The sequence below is a fragment of the Apodemus sylvaticus genome, chromosome 1 (genome assembly GCF_947179515.1).
Source record: "Apodemus sylvaticus chromosome 1, mApoSyl1.1, whole genome shotgun sequence".
NCBI lineage: Eukaryota > Metazoa > Chordata > Mammalia > Rodentia > Muridae > Apodemus > Apodemus sylvaticus.
In genome coordinates, this window is record NC_067472.1 from 25,426,640 (window position 1) to 25,438,988 (window position 12,349).

Sequence of the window (12,349 nt, forward strand, 5' to 3'; positions counted from 1 at the left end):
TTACACCCTCAAGGTAGATCTGCTTCCTCCTGTTCCCCTCCAAAGGCAATAGAACTATTGCGGGTTGATTGCGCCCCCTGCAGGACAGGGTTGGGGAGCTGTGTGGTGCAATTTCACATCTATAACTGCTTCTCCCCTCTCCCTGTTACATATGAGCACAGTAAAGCCATCAACACACATACACACACACACACACACACACACCACACACACACACACCACACACCACATATACACACACCACACACACACACACACACACACACACACACCACACACACCACACACACACACACACACACACCCCACACACACCCCCAACACACATACACACACACACACCCACACCACACCCCCCCCACACCACACACACACACACACACACACACACACACACACACCCACGCACGCACGCACGCATGCACGCACGCACACAAGCACTTCATCCAGTTCCCTCTTCTTCCATTTGTATTATCTGTTATATTCCCTAATTACATCTGAAAAAACCGCCACAAGTGTCAAAAGGTAGTTTCAAACTCGACCAAGGTTAGGAATTGTCACTGGCTTTAAGGTCCAGTTGAGTGCAATCAACAGAAGGACTCGGGTTCCCAGAAGAGGGGCGTCCACCCCCAACATGCATGGGACTGAAGAAGGTGTTCTTGGATTTTAAAGGGGTAGAGCTGGGACACTTCCAGGAAACCCTATACAGCTAAGTCACCTTGTTCCCATGACTACAGAAACAGACTGAAGGCTTGTGGTCTCCTTCAAGTTCTCTACTCAGTTATAAGAAATGGAAGAATTCTGGCCACGGAGAGAGGAGAGTTAGTAGCTCTTATGCGTTATGGGCATTTGGAAGAGACGCACACTTGCACATTTGGGGAGATGCACATAGCAACTGATTTAGATTTAATGCCCAACTATTATTGGTTCTGCTTTTGAACTATTCATATTATGAACTTCCCTTAAGTAACATATGAAGCAACCCAGAGCCTTTGTCAAATAAGTATCAATAATTTTCATTTGTATGTTATTTCATAATTTCATATTACTCAAAACAGCATATGTACAACATAAAAGCTAAAAAATGGTAGCTATTTCTTAATTGAGTACTTTGACGTCCTCTTCATAACAACACTGTACTTATGGTTTATCAGTTTGATAATTGAGCAATCTGGGCCCATGAGAAGCAGATAAGAAACCCAAAGCCAATGGCAGAGAAAGATGCACACCTTGGCCTCTGGCCACGAAACCTATGTTCTATTCCACATGGATCTGGTTTATTTTGTATGTTGGCTTCTTCACACAGCAACACATTTCTTGAAAATTTATAATTATCTATTCATCCCCATCCTAACAATATTTCCCGTCCGTGGTTCAGCCCTGTTTATGGTTTTTTGGTTCTCTGTTGCCAATGTTCCCTGTATATTTTCCATTTGTCCTACAGAGCGCAGAACCAAGCTGTTTTTACCCTGTCAGGCTACTTTTGTAGGGAACCATTAGAGAGAGATGGCTGTCATAGGACATAGACAGTCCCTGGCTGTCAGAGCCAGGAAAAGGGAGGCCAGGGCCTTCCGGGGCCTTGCTAACGACTGCGCCCGAGGAAGCATGGATTTTCATGTGTTCTGAGCTTGCTCTGCATGCAGTGAATGCTTTCGCCCCGTTTGCTCCTTGGCACATCCAAATGTTCTTCTGTGGCAGCTCACATTTTGAATGAGTTGCCTATCAACTGGCATCTAGATTTCTTATGACAACCCTTGCTTTGAGACATAAAGCTTTATCATTTGGTATTTTGATCTTTTTTTTTTTTTTTTTTTAAATTTCAGTTCAACAATAAAGACCTGGGAGTGCTGAGAGGGAGAAGAATGATAGATTTGTTAAAATAGAATTTTCTTTTATGATCCATCTGCCAGAGGACTGGAGCAAAGCAGAGTCTTCTCAACATGACAGAATGGGGTGCTCATGCACACTCACAGACCTGTACAAGATCCGGCCAGTCAACATTCCAGCTCTGACTGGAAAGGCCTTCATGAGTCCGCACCCCTGAGGAGCTACAGACAGCTAAGGATTTCTGGGATAGGAAGTTTTCTCTAAGGATGTGGCCCCTGGTGGGTAGGTGGACCACACTCCAGTGGATGGCACCACACACAGAAGTATATGGAGAACACAAATTAGACTCAGTAGGTCATTAAAATGGAGACAGGAGGGAAGGGAGGGAGGAAGAGAGACAGAGAGACACACACAGAGAGATGCTTAATATAAAAGTGAGAACGAGGGAGGTGAGATCTGGGAGGAGTCAAGGGGAAGAGCTGGGGTGAATGTGATCTAAGTACATTATATGAAATTCTCAATTAAAGCCCCACTTAAATGTAGATTTTTTTTCTTGCTCAAACTATGTACTAAATGCCACTGTGTGCCTGTCACAATTCGCATCCCAGGCCCTGTGACAGTGAAAATGGATATGGTTCACATGTAGTTTACATCCCAGTGAAACCAGACAGAGAAGCAGACATCTCATTTATACTCTCGTGTTTTTTAATTAAAAGTTATTAGTTTTAATAATGTGTGTATTGGAGGTGTGTGCCTAAGTTTGGATTTGTGCTTATAAGCAAAATATCCATGGAGTCTGGAGAGAGCGCTGGGTCCTCCGGAGCTGGAGCATCAGGTGGTTGTGAGTCATGCAGTGTGGGTGCTGGGATTGGGAGAGGAGCATGCACTCGCAACTCTGCTGCCATCCTTCCTTCCTGGTTCATATATATTTAAAGTCAGAGATGTGGCACTTTTGCATACCTTAATTTGGATAGTCCAGAAGAATACAAAATAAGCCAATGTACCCAGATAGTCCTTCTGCCTCAATCTTTGTCATTCCAGGAACACACCACTTCTTCATGCTAGGGCATTTCAACAGGATCAGGGACTTACAGGGAGAAACGAGCTTAGTAGGGAGACAGAGAAGTAAGGCTTTGATGGAGGACTGGATCTCAGGAGAGGCAGGGCTTATGAAGAACAGAACTTTCTAGGAGGCACGGGAGTTGGTAGCAGGTGAGAGCTTGCTAGGAGTGAAGGCTTTCTGGGAAGCAGCCATGATTTGTACAATGAACAGAACTTCTAAGGCTGGGCCTGGGCCGTGCCATGTGAACGGGGCTCTCTCGGAGGATCCAGGCCATGCAGGAGGCATGGGATTCTGTAGACTCTGTGCAAGTCAGGTAGGGGACTAGGAGGGACAGAGACATATGAGGATAGGTGCTCTATGGGGCACCAAGACAAAAAGGGACAGCAGTTTCATATGGGGAACAGGGATCTGTGGATAGACAGAGTATAACCTTGCAATGTACGTTCTTATAAAAATTCAACCTAGAGAAAACCCCAGGAAACTCCACGGTGAGGCCAGCTTTCAGCCTGGGCACATGTTGAGACCCTTTGGTATAGACAGTTCTGACTTCATACATGACTACATGCACGGGTACTTATTTCCCCCTCTAAGTTGAAACACTAGTGCAGCTAACACAAGATAAAAAAGTTTCTCTTCCAAGTTCTGGTCCCAAGTCTTGAACAAACTCACTTGCATTTACCACTGTCTCCTGGTGGGCTCCCGAAGGGGCAGCAGGGAGTGCACTTCAGATCCCATGGCTCAGCCTGGAGCACGGTTCCTCAGGAGGGGCAGCGTTTGTGAGGAGCAGGGCTCAGTATGAAGACTGGGCTTTGTGTGGAGGAGCTACTTGGATCACAGGAGTAGCGCTTCTGGAGAGCAAAGACTGGGGGTGAGGGCTGCAGCCGGCAGGTCTCCTCTTCATGAGTTTCCAGAGCCAGGTGGGTTTCCAGGTGGAAAAGGACAACTTAAGGCGATACAGGGTTCAGGGAGAAAAGCAGGGCATTGTAGGGGGACTGTGTTGTTTTGCGAGGGAACAGGAGGTGGGAAAGAGGAGCCTGGCTTATAGAAGAGTAGGCTTGTAGGAGCAGCAGGGTATTACAGCAGGCTTCTTAAGAGGGCTGTCCTCTTCAAGAAGAGACCAGCTTTGCAGAAGTAGGATGCTGTAGATGCAGGGCCCTATCATTTCCAGAGGCTTTGAGGATGGGTGGGGCTTGTTCGGGATAGAGGGTTTTCAGAATGAGCAGAATAAAAAGTTGGGTTCTAATAGGTGGGATGGGACTCTAAGGGAAGTTTGTGGCTTTGGGAGAGGAAAGGCCAAGTTGTTATCACTAGGTTTTAGAGTTAACTGGAACAATGAAAAGGGTGTGGTACTGGCCAGAGCTTGGAGAGGAGCCAGTCTCATTAAGAGGTACAGGCTACTATCTGAAGACATGCGAGGAGGGTGAAGTGTGCCACAGTCCAGGTACCCTGTGCAGATCCTCCATGCTCCTTCCCGTTCTGAGCATCCACGGAGAGAGCAGAGGGCTTAGGCTGTACCTCTGTAGCTCACTGGAGCACAGGGAAGAGCCTTTGGCAATAGACTTAGAGATCTTTCTTACTAACTAGAATCTCTGAAAAATGTTGTTCCTGACGCGTACAGTGGGGCTACTGACAGAACATATCTCAGAGGGCTCTATCAGAAAGAAATGGGCTAATACGCATAAGAGACTTCGAGAGACAGCACACCTGAAACGTCTTAATGCTTGTTGTCATTGTCATCCTTTCTTTTGTAAGCCTTGCGTTGTCACCAGACATAGAAAGGTAAGTTAGGTATAATCCCTAAATACAAGTCAAGCTCTGTGTCACCAGCTATTAGAACCCTTAGGTCATTAAGCATTGCTTTTAAGACATTAAAAGGAAACCACCCTCAACCAACCAAAGCGGCCAAACAACCACCCAAGAAACTAACCCAGGAAAGCTCAAAGCCAAGGTCTCTAACTGGTAGAGAAAGTCTTTCAAATGTTTTGAGACTCTTTGATCTACAATTACTTTTTCTAACCAGTTCCCTGGGTTTGAATAATTTGGGTTGCGATACCTGGAGTGTTAGTGAGGGGGCCAACTCATCGTTTGAAAAGCTCCGTAACCCTCTCACTTCTAATCTCAAATACTCAAGTAAATCTCAATAAAACTTGCTTTGGAAATGGCACTAAAACATTTTTTAACAGAAGTCTGCATCAAGTAAACATTAACAGGCCAACGATAAATATACAATCAAAAATTTAATAACAAAGATACTATTTTCAACATGGTCAAATATACACAGCTAAGCCCAGAGTTAAAAAAAAAATGTATCCAGCACAACAGTACAGTCATACAATTTTGTACAGAACATTCAGAAGATCAACAGAAAATACATGGGCACAAAAATAAAAAAATATTTAAAGAGAATCTCTAAGCAGCATTTTCTTCCTGCAAAACAGACATAGACCTTGTACTGATTAAATATCTACGAGTGCTTTTCCTTTACAAAAATACATAGATTCTTAATAGACTAAGTCATGAACAATGACCTGGCAATTGTTTCACTTCAATTTGAATGATTCATAAGCTAAATCTTACAACCACAAAAAGGTTTTTATTTGTATTAAGATGTTAACCACTTTTGACAAAAAGCTTAAAATAGTTCATATTTCAAAATAAAATTAGCAATGTAACTTTACAATATATTCTGTGCTAGATTTAACAACCACGAGGGCTATTCTAAGAAATAATTGCTGTTAAGTTGCCAGACACAGGAAAGTGAAGGAACACATCCCCCACCCCACGCTCTTGTCCTGGACCACAGCTTCATAAGGACACTTAGGCCCCCAGCCCCATTCTGAAAACTGCCAAAGAAAAATGTCCTCCAACAGAGCCAGGCTGGCCTCCGATGTCATTGTGTGGAGGGCTCCTGCTCTGGGCTCATGTCAACACGCTAGACTTTGTACAGATGCCCCCAGAATGGGGAGTCTTCCTTTGTGCTACAGTTGGTTCTTTTTCTAGCAATGGTACAAAACAGAAGGAAACTAGATCTAGTCTTTAACGTATCTCTGGAAAACTGCTGTTTTGTATCAGGGAAAAGCGGCCTGAGGATAGATACAGTTGCACGAGAATTTACAGCAATTATTTTGAAATTTAACTTTTATCATTTTCTGAAAAAAAAAAAAAAGCCCAAAGATTTTAATCCTACTCGAAAATACGATGGTCAGTAAACTTACTACTTGTGATAATCATATTCCAAATGACCTGAGAAACACTACTTAACATAGTAAAACCATAAGGTCCCTACTGTGTAAAAGACATTTTGTTTTTTATCTTAATTTTATATTTTTGTTTTTGTTTAATTAAAACACACTGAGCAAAGCTTATCAAGTAAATCCAAACAACTGGTGATTCTGGCCTCTGCAGTGTGCTTCCAAGTCTTTAGTGCCTTTGACAACGCCTTTGACCACTCCCCACTCTGTCATAGCAGGCACATCCCGTATTGCTCCCCAGGAGTTACATGTTGGAAACAATGGTAGTCGCATTTCAAGTTTTGTGATTCTAACCCAGAAAAGAAGTTTTGGCAAATTCATACCAATATTCTACTGGTATAAAGCTTCGCTTTCTAGAGAATTCCTACCCAATCAGAGGGATGGATGAGGGATGAGGCTCAGTTGTACAGGGCTTGCATACACAGGATGCTGGGACATTCATCAGCTCCGTAGAGGCTTATGTAAGCTCAGCTGATCTCATCTCAGCGCGGTGCAAAGTAGAAGATTGCCAACCCAGAAGACAGCGTGGCATACTGGGTTACCTTTCAGTGCTCCATTTGGTCAGAATTTGGCCACATGGCTAAGTTTAGTAAGAATGAGGTGGCTGCTGAGAAACACTTCAAGAGAAAATACAATCACATGTCCACTCTTAAAACCAACCAAAGTACTTTTGTAAATCCAGTAGAACGGACTGTGTTCTACACGGCTTGCCAGCACTTCCACTGTCTGTAAACCCAGCAGACTGCTGAACTGTGGTCCACACAGGCAGGCCTGTCAGGACTTCTATTAAAGCCTGTCTTCAATGGTGCTAAGCAAGCTGAATTTCCTTCGTACCACAGAATAAAAGACTTTTTAAAATTTAAAATCTCAATTTCAATTTCTCTTTTATAAGTTTGTATTTTTCCCATTATTCATGGGGGAGGATATTTTTATTGTTTATTTTTCTCATATTTGGGGATTTCCTAAGATATACCAAATGGTGCTGAAAACAAACAAAAAAACCAAACCAAACCAAGCCAGTGAACATATCTGAAGGGAAACATGCCCACTGTAGCAAGAAAGACACACTTGACTTGTTCCACCAAGAAAACTCACTGCCATGCCTTCATTGGTAATAGTTTAGTAACCAATCAAGGTTACTATTGCCTATTTATAATCAGGTTACAATGTAACAGTTCCCATCTTCTGGACTATCCAAACTGTCTCTAACATGGTTACTAACAGTAAAATGTCTTTGGTGATACCTATATTCTTACAAAACTCTTTAAAAAAAGATTATTTTAGCTTGTAAGTGCCCATTTAGATATGAAACCATTTACGAGACAGGTACAGATAACTGGAGGCTGATGTAGGAAACCTAAAACAGAAATGCACTTCAGCAATGAGGCACTGTCATTTATAGAGTCAGTAAAGCTTAAGAGTTCACAATACTAAATTACACTTTTTTCCCCTTAAAGACTCAGTTTAAATTAACATTTGTGCTAACTCACTACATTTTTACAATGTGGCATATTAGTATGGGCATATGCCTAGTGAATAAAGAATATTTAAAAGCTGCCAAAACATAATTATAGTCACCCAAACTTCAGATTTAATATAATCTCATAAATGAGCCTTTAATTTATTTCTAATCTAGAGAAAGGGACAATTTTATCTCTCTATTAAGTGATGTCATTACTGCAATTTAAAATGATTCTTACTGTCTACAGGCATTCTTTATATCCAAGATTCCATGGCCTTTTTATGCTCATTTTAAAGGCAGGTAAAACAGGTAACAATTTTTTTTTCTGGAGTTGAGTTCTTTAGTTTATTGCTTAAGGAACAAGAGATTGAAAGAATAACTGACTTATTCTCGTGTTTATAGATTCAGATAGTTATTCCTGGAGATTTAAACTCAAGGGAGCGGGGTTGTCAGCAACCCTGTATATGTAATGCTGGCCACAGTGCTTGTTTTTGTATTCCAGACAAGGGGAACTGAGTGGAGTTCAGTGCATGTCACACCAGACAAGAAAGTGCTGCACACTTGGGTATGCCAGATGGGGATGGCCGAAGAAGCCCAAGTCCACTAGGAACGCATTCCTCCTGTTCCCGACCTTATGACACAAGACATCCATAACGCTATGCTTTGGCACAGAGTCTACTGCATCTCAGTGAAAACGTCAATGCAAAAACATTAAAGGGATTGCTATAAAACTGCATTCTGATTGCTGTTTCCTACATATTCCTTAGAAAATAGTCACTACATGTGATCAGGCAACAAGCAAAATTTAAAGAGACCTTGTATATAAAATTCACCTATGGCATTAAATTTTGGTTGAGGAGTCAAATAACCAACTCCTAGCATGTGGCTTTCAAAACTGATTTTGACTTAGTTAAAATCAACCTTCATATGTAAAACACATTTATCTAAATGTGATGAATTGTAAGACCTTTAAAATTTTCTTAAGGAGAACTAGGAATTAGGTTTTGCAAAATACCAAAATAACTTCTGTAGTTAGATAATAAATTCAGTTTTTTGGTCAAGTGTTATGGCCTTCTCTACACTTTAGAGTAAATCAAATGCCTTTTAAATCCTGCTTGTGATTTCTTACAATCGAACAAGATGAAGCTAAGGAATTGCTGTGAACTTCTAGTCCAACAACTTTAATAGAAACTTTTGGACTTGGAAAAAATGTAAGGAAAGATAATAATAATTTCCAGTCTTTCATATTATGAAATAAACCAAGATGCAGGCAGTTGCATTCTGTGTATTTCTCACAGCTGCACAATGCTCATCTCTATGAAGTACTCTGGAACTCTGAAAGCATTAACTTGGGAAATATTTTCCTGAAGAGCATGTGTGTTCAGTATGAAGAAACACTGTAGACCTCACAGTGCTCTTATCTGATTTCTAAAACAAGCCATTTCTCCTAATTTCCCTCTTCCTCTAAAAAGTAGCTTGTCTCAAAGCAACCAGCAGACATATTCCAGTTTTCTTTTCCTGTTTGCAACAGATCTAAAAGGTTTTCATGTAGGAAGGTATTAGAGGAGTTTGACTTGCAGGCTAATTTCAAAATGAATGAAGACTAAACCAAACTGCCAACATCAAGGGCATCAGCATAGTTCTGACTTCTAATCCACTCACCTGTAATGGGCTCAGTTAAAACAATAACCCCATCTCCCCAGTTACTACAGTAGGTAAAATAACAGTATCCCCAAACCACTAATTTTGGTTAGCATATTTATCTACTACATGGTGTTTATTTTGTTTTGTGCATATGGTTTGGAAATGTGATATGTAGCTAACAATCTGAGATTGTTTGGAAATCCATAAAAGGGTGAATGTTATCTAAAAATCCTAGTATTTAAAGTCACCTCTGCATTCCACAACACACACCTAAGGCCAACTTAAAAGCAGTGGTTTCATAAAATGGCATCAATGATACAATGATGTACACATGACTGGCTAGACAGCACTTACTTGCCTAAGACAGCGACAAATGCTAATGTACTTACACACTTATTTTATTAGAAGTCGATATGATCAGCTGCCTACATTTTGAACTTCAGTTGTCCACATCACATATGTTGCAACATGAAGGCCTAACGCGATTTCCTGTGCAATGGTAGATAGACTACCCAGACGTTTACGACATCTCCAATTGCAATGTGCTCTTGTCAAAAAATAACTGGAATTCGTCACAAAAGACTTGCACACTCAAGAATAAGCTGGCATTTGGGGGTGGTTTTTTTTTTTTTGGTTGTTTATTCTTTTTTACATAAAAGTTTACCAAGAATAGGACAGTGGCTCAGAAGCCACTTTTCTAAATATATTCTTATACAAAATAATTTCAAGATATAATTATACTAGGTTCTTGTACAGTACTCTATTTTAATAAGAATAAAAGTATTAAGTATGTGAAAACTGCAACACCACAAGGATTGAGCCATTTTACTAGTGTAATAAACATTAGAACAATCTTGCAACAGGCAAGCAAAACACTGAGAAAGCAGAGTCACGGCTGGATACCTAACTCACTTCAGCCGAGCCTCGCACACTGAGAGGAGACGGCACGGATATCTTACGCAGATGGTCAGTAGCAGAAGGGCACTTGGATCGCTCCTAATAGACAGAACATGAAGGACACTGACAATGGCCTTATGTGCATGCTCAACTCAGATTGTATCTCTCAAGTCCACACACCATTCACTGTGCAATCTGTCGACGAGTAAACAAATAGTGCAGGATTCATTCAGTGCAGTCTGGGCCAGGGCCTACCCAAAATCAATTCTTGGTCGATACTGCAATACCATCGGGTATGTCTACAAAAGAAAAAAAAGGTACAAGTCAGGCTGTGGTTACAGAAAAACAACAATTTCTACAGAAAGCCTTGAAGAATTGGGGATTCATAATATTTTCTGATAATCGTGATTACTAAAGTTAAGTTTCCATTAAGATTCAAATTACTATCAGTACACCTTTCCCTCCCTTTCTCTCCTTGCCCTCCCCTACCTTCCCGGGGAGGGCCTAAGGAGGACTACACACTGCCTGCCCCTAGCGCCTTTGTGAGGGGTGAGTATTTGAGCTGCAGATTCTCTGGAACCACACAAGAGTAAGAGACCCTATTCTGCAAATCAGTGAAATGGAGTTTCCACAATACTGTTCATACATTTGATATTCTTTTCTTTATTTTAAAAATGGTCAAAGTACTAAAAGCATATCCCTGACTGGTACACAAAATGACAACTGCCTCCGTTCAGTATGATTCAGTGTCACAGCTATTGCATGATGTAATCAAAAGCTTTTCATTGCCTTAGTGTCATTCTATGTGGAACATCACTGACGTCCAGTCACCTAGCACACAGTTCTAGGGAGGAAGAAGACTCTTGCAGATGGAGGCAGGCATTACATGTCTCCATCTGCTTTAACTTCACCTTAACTACCAGAGGACCAAATAATCAGAAAGCAGTTTGGAGAATCAATGATTTTCCTGTTCTAAAATCTGCAGGTTCCTACTTTTTAAGTGAAATCTAACGATAGAACTATTAAAGAGTCAAGAAAATGCTGTGATGGCCACTGACCAATGGTGTGATATCTCTGGGAAGGTGGTTATGAAACCTTCAGTACACACAACATCACATTTTTTGATTAAAAAAGAAATCAGACTGAGATCACCCAGTCCTGAGATGCCCTCTCAGCATTCACATGCATGCCACACACTGAGAAGACTCTGCTAACTTCTAGCTTGGACAGGACAGGAGTGTGGGGAAAGATACCCTAGGCTTTGTTCTCAGCTGAAGAATAAAGAGGATGCCACTTAGGACCCAATGGGCAAGCACAGAAGTCTCAGACTTGAAGGTTCCAATGGTCTTAACCTTATTCTGATCTTTATTTTATTTTTTTGCTTTTATTCTCCATCTAACATTTTACTCTGGTCTTAAGGAACCAGCTTGGAAGTTGGTTAGCTGGGCAGAAAAATCTCTATTTGTGAAGCCCAGTCAGATTATTTTGGACCATAGTTGTGCATGCCCCTTTTTCCTGCCCCCAGAGCTCCCAGGAACTAAACCACCAACCAAAGAGTACACATGGTACTCATGGCTCCAGTCGCATATGTAGCAGAGGATGGCCTTATTGGATATCAAAGGGAGGAGAGACCATGGTCCTGAGAAGGCTTGATGCCCCAGAGTAGGGGAATGCCAGGACAGGTAAGTGGGAGTGGGTGGGTGGTGAGCAGGGGGAGGGAGGACGGGATAGGGGGTTCCGGAGGGGAAACTGGGAAAGGGGTAACTTTTGAAATGTAAATAAATAAAATATCCAATAAAAAAGTTTAAAAAAAAAAAAGAAGCTAGTAGGAAAGTTAGTACCAACACTGGATTTTATCAAATGCCTTTTCAGCCTATAGTAATTTTTATTTTAGCAAATTCCATACAAAATACTAGTTTGTTATCTGCCTGTCTCTCCTACAATATTACCTCTCCTACAATATTACATCATTCTTACATTTCTGATAAAAATTCTACCAGGTCTTGACATTATCCCTTTAGTTTGATCTTTTAGGTCATTATTTAGTATGCTATTTACTATTTTTGTATTAATATTTGAAGTGAAATTTGGTTCTAGTTTTTTTTAAAAGATTTTATTTTAATTTTAAATGTGTACATGTATGCCTGTGTGTGGGTCTGTGCACATGTGAGTACAGGTGACCACACTGTCCAGATGAGGGTGTCC

General features: G+C 41.2%; 1 protein-coding gene across 6 annotated transcripts in view; it reads right to left on the bottom strand.

The window, feature by feature from the left end:
- Nucleotides 1-5,114: 5,114 nt before the first annotated feature.
- The window catches only part of Pcgf5 (polycomb group ring finger 5), a 117,720-nt gene continuing 110,485 nt past the window's right edge, over nt 5,115-12,349 (bottom strand). For all 6 annotated transcript variants that reach the window (XM_052186739.1, XM_052186740.1, XM_052186747.1 and 3 more), the window contains one exon: nt 5,115-10,443. In XM_052186739.1, the coding sequence (XP_052042699.1) occupies nt 10,396-10,443 (48 nt within the window). In that variant the 3' untranslated portion in view covers nt 5,115-10,395. The remainder of the gene's footprint in view (nt 10,444-12,349) is intronic.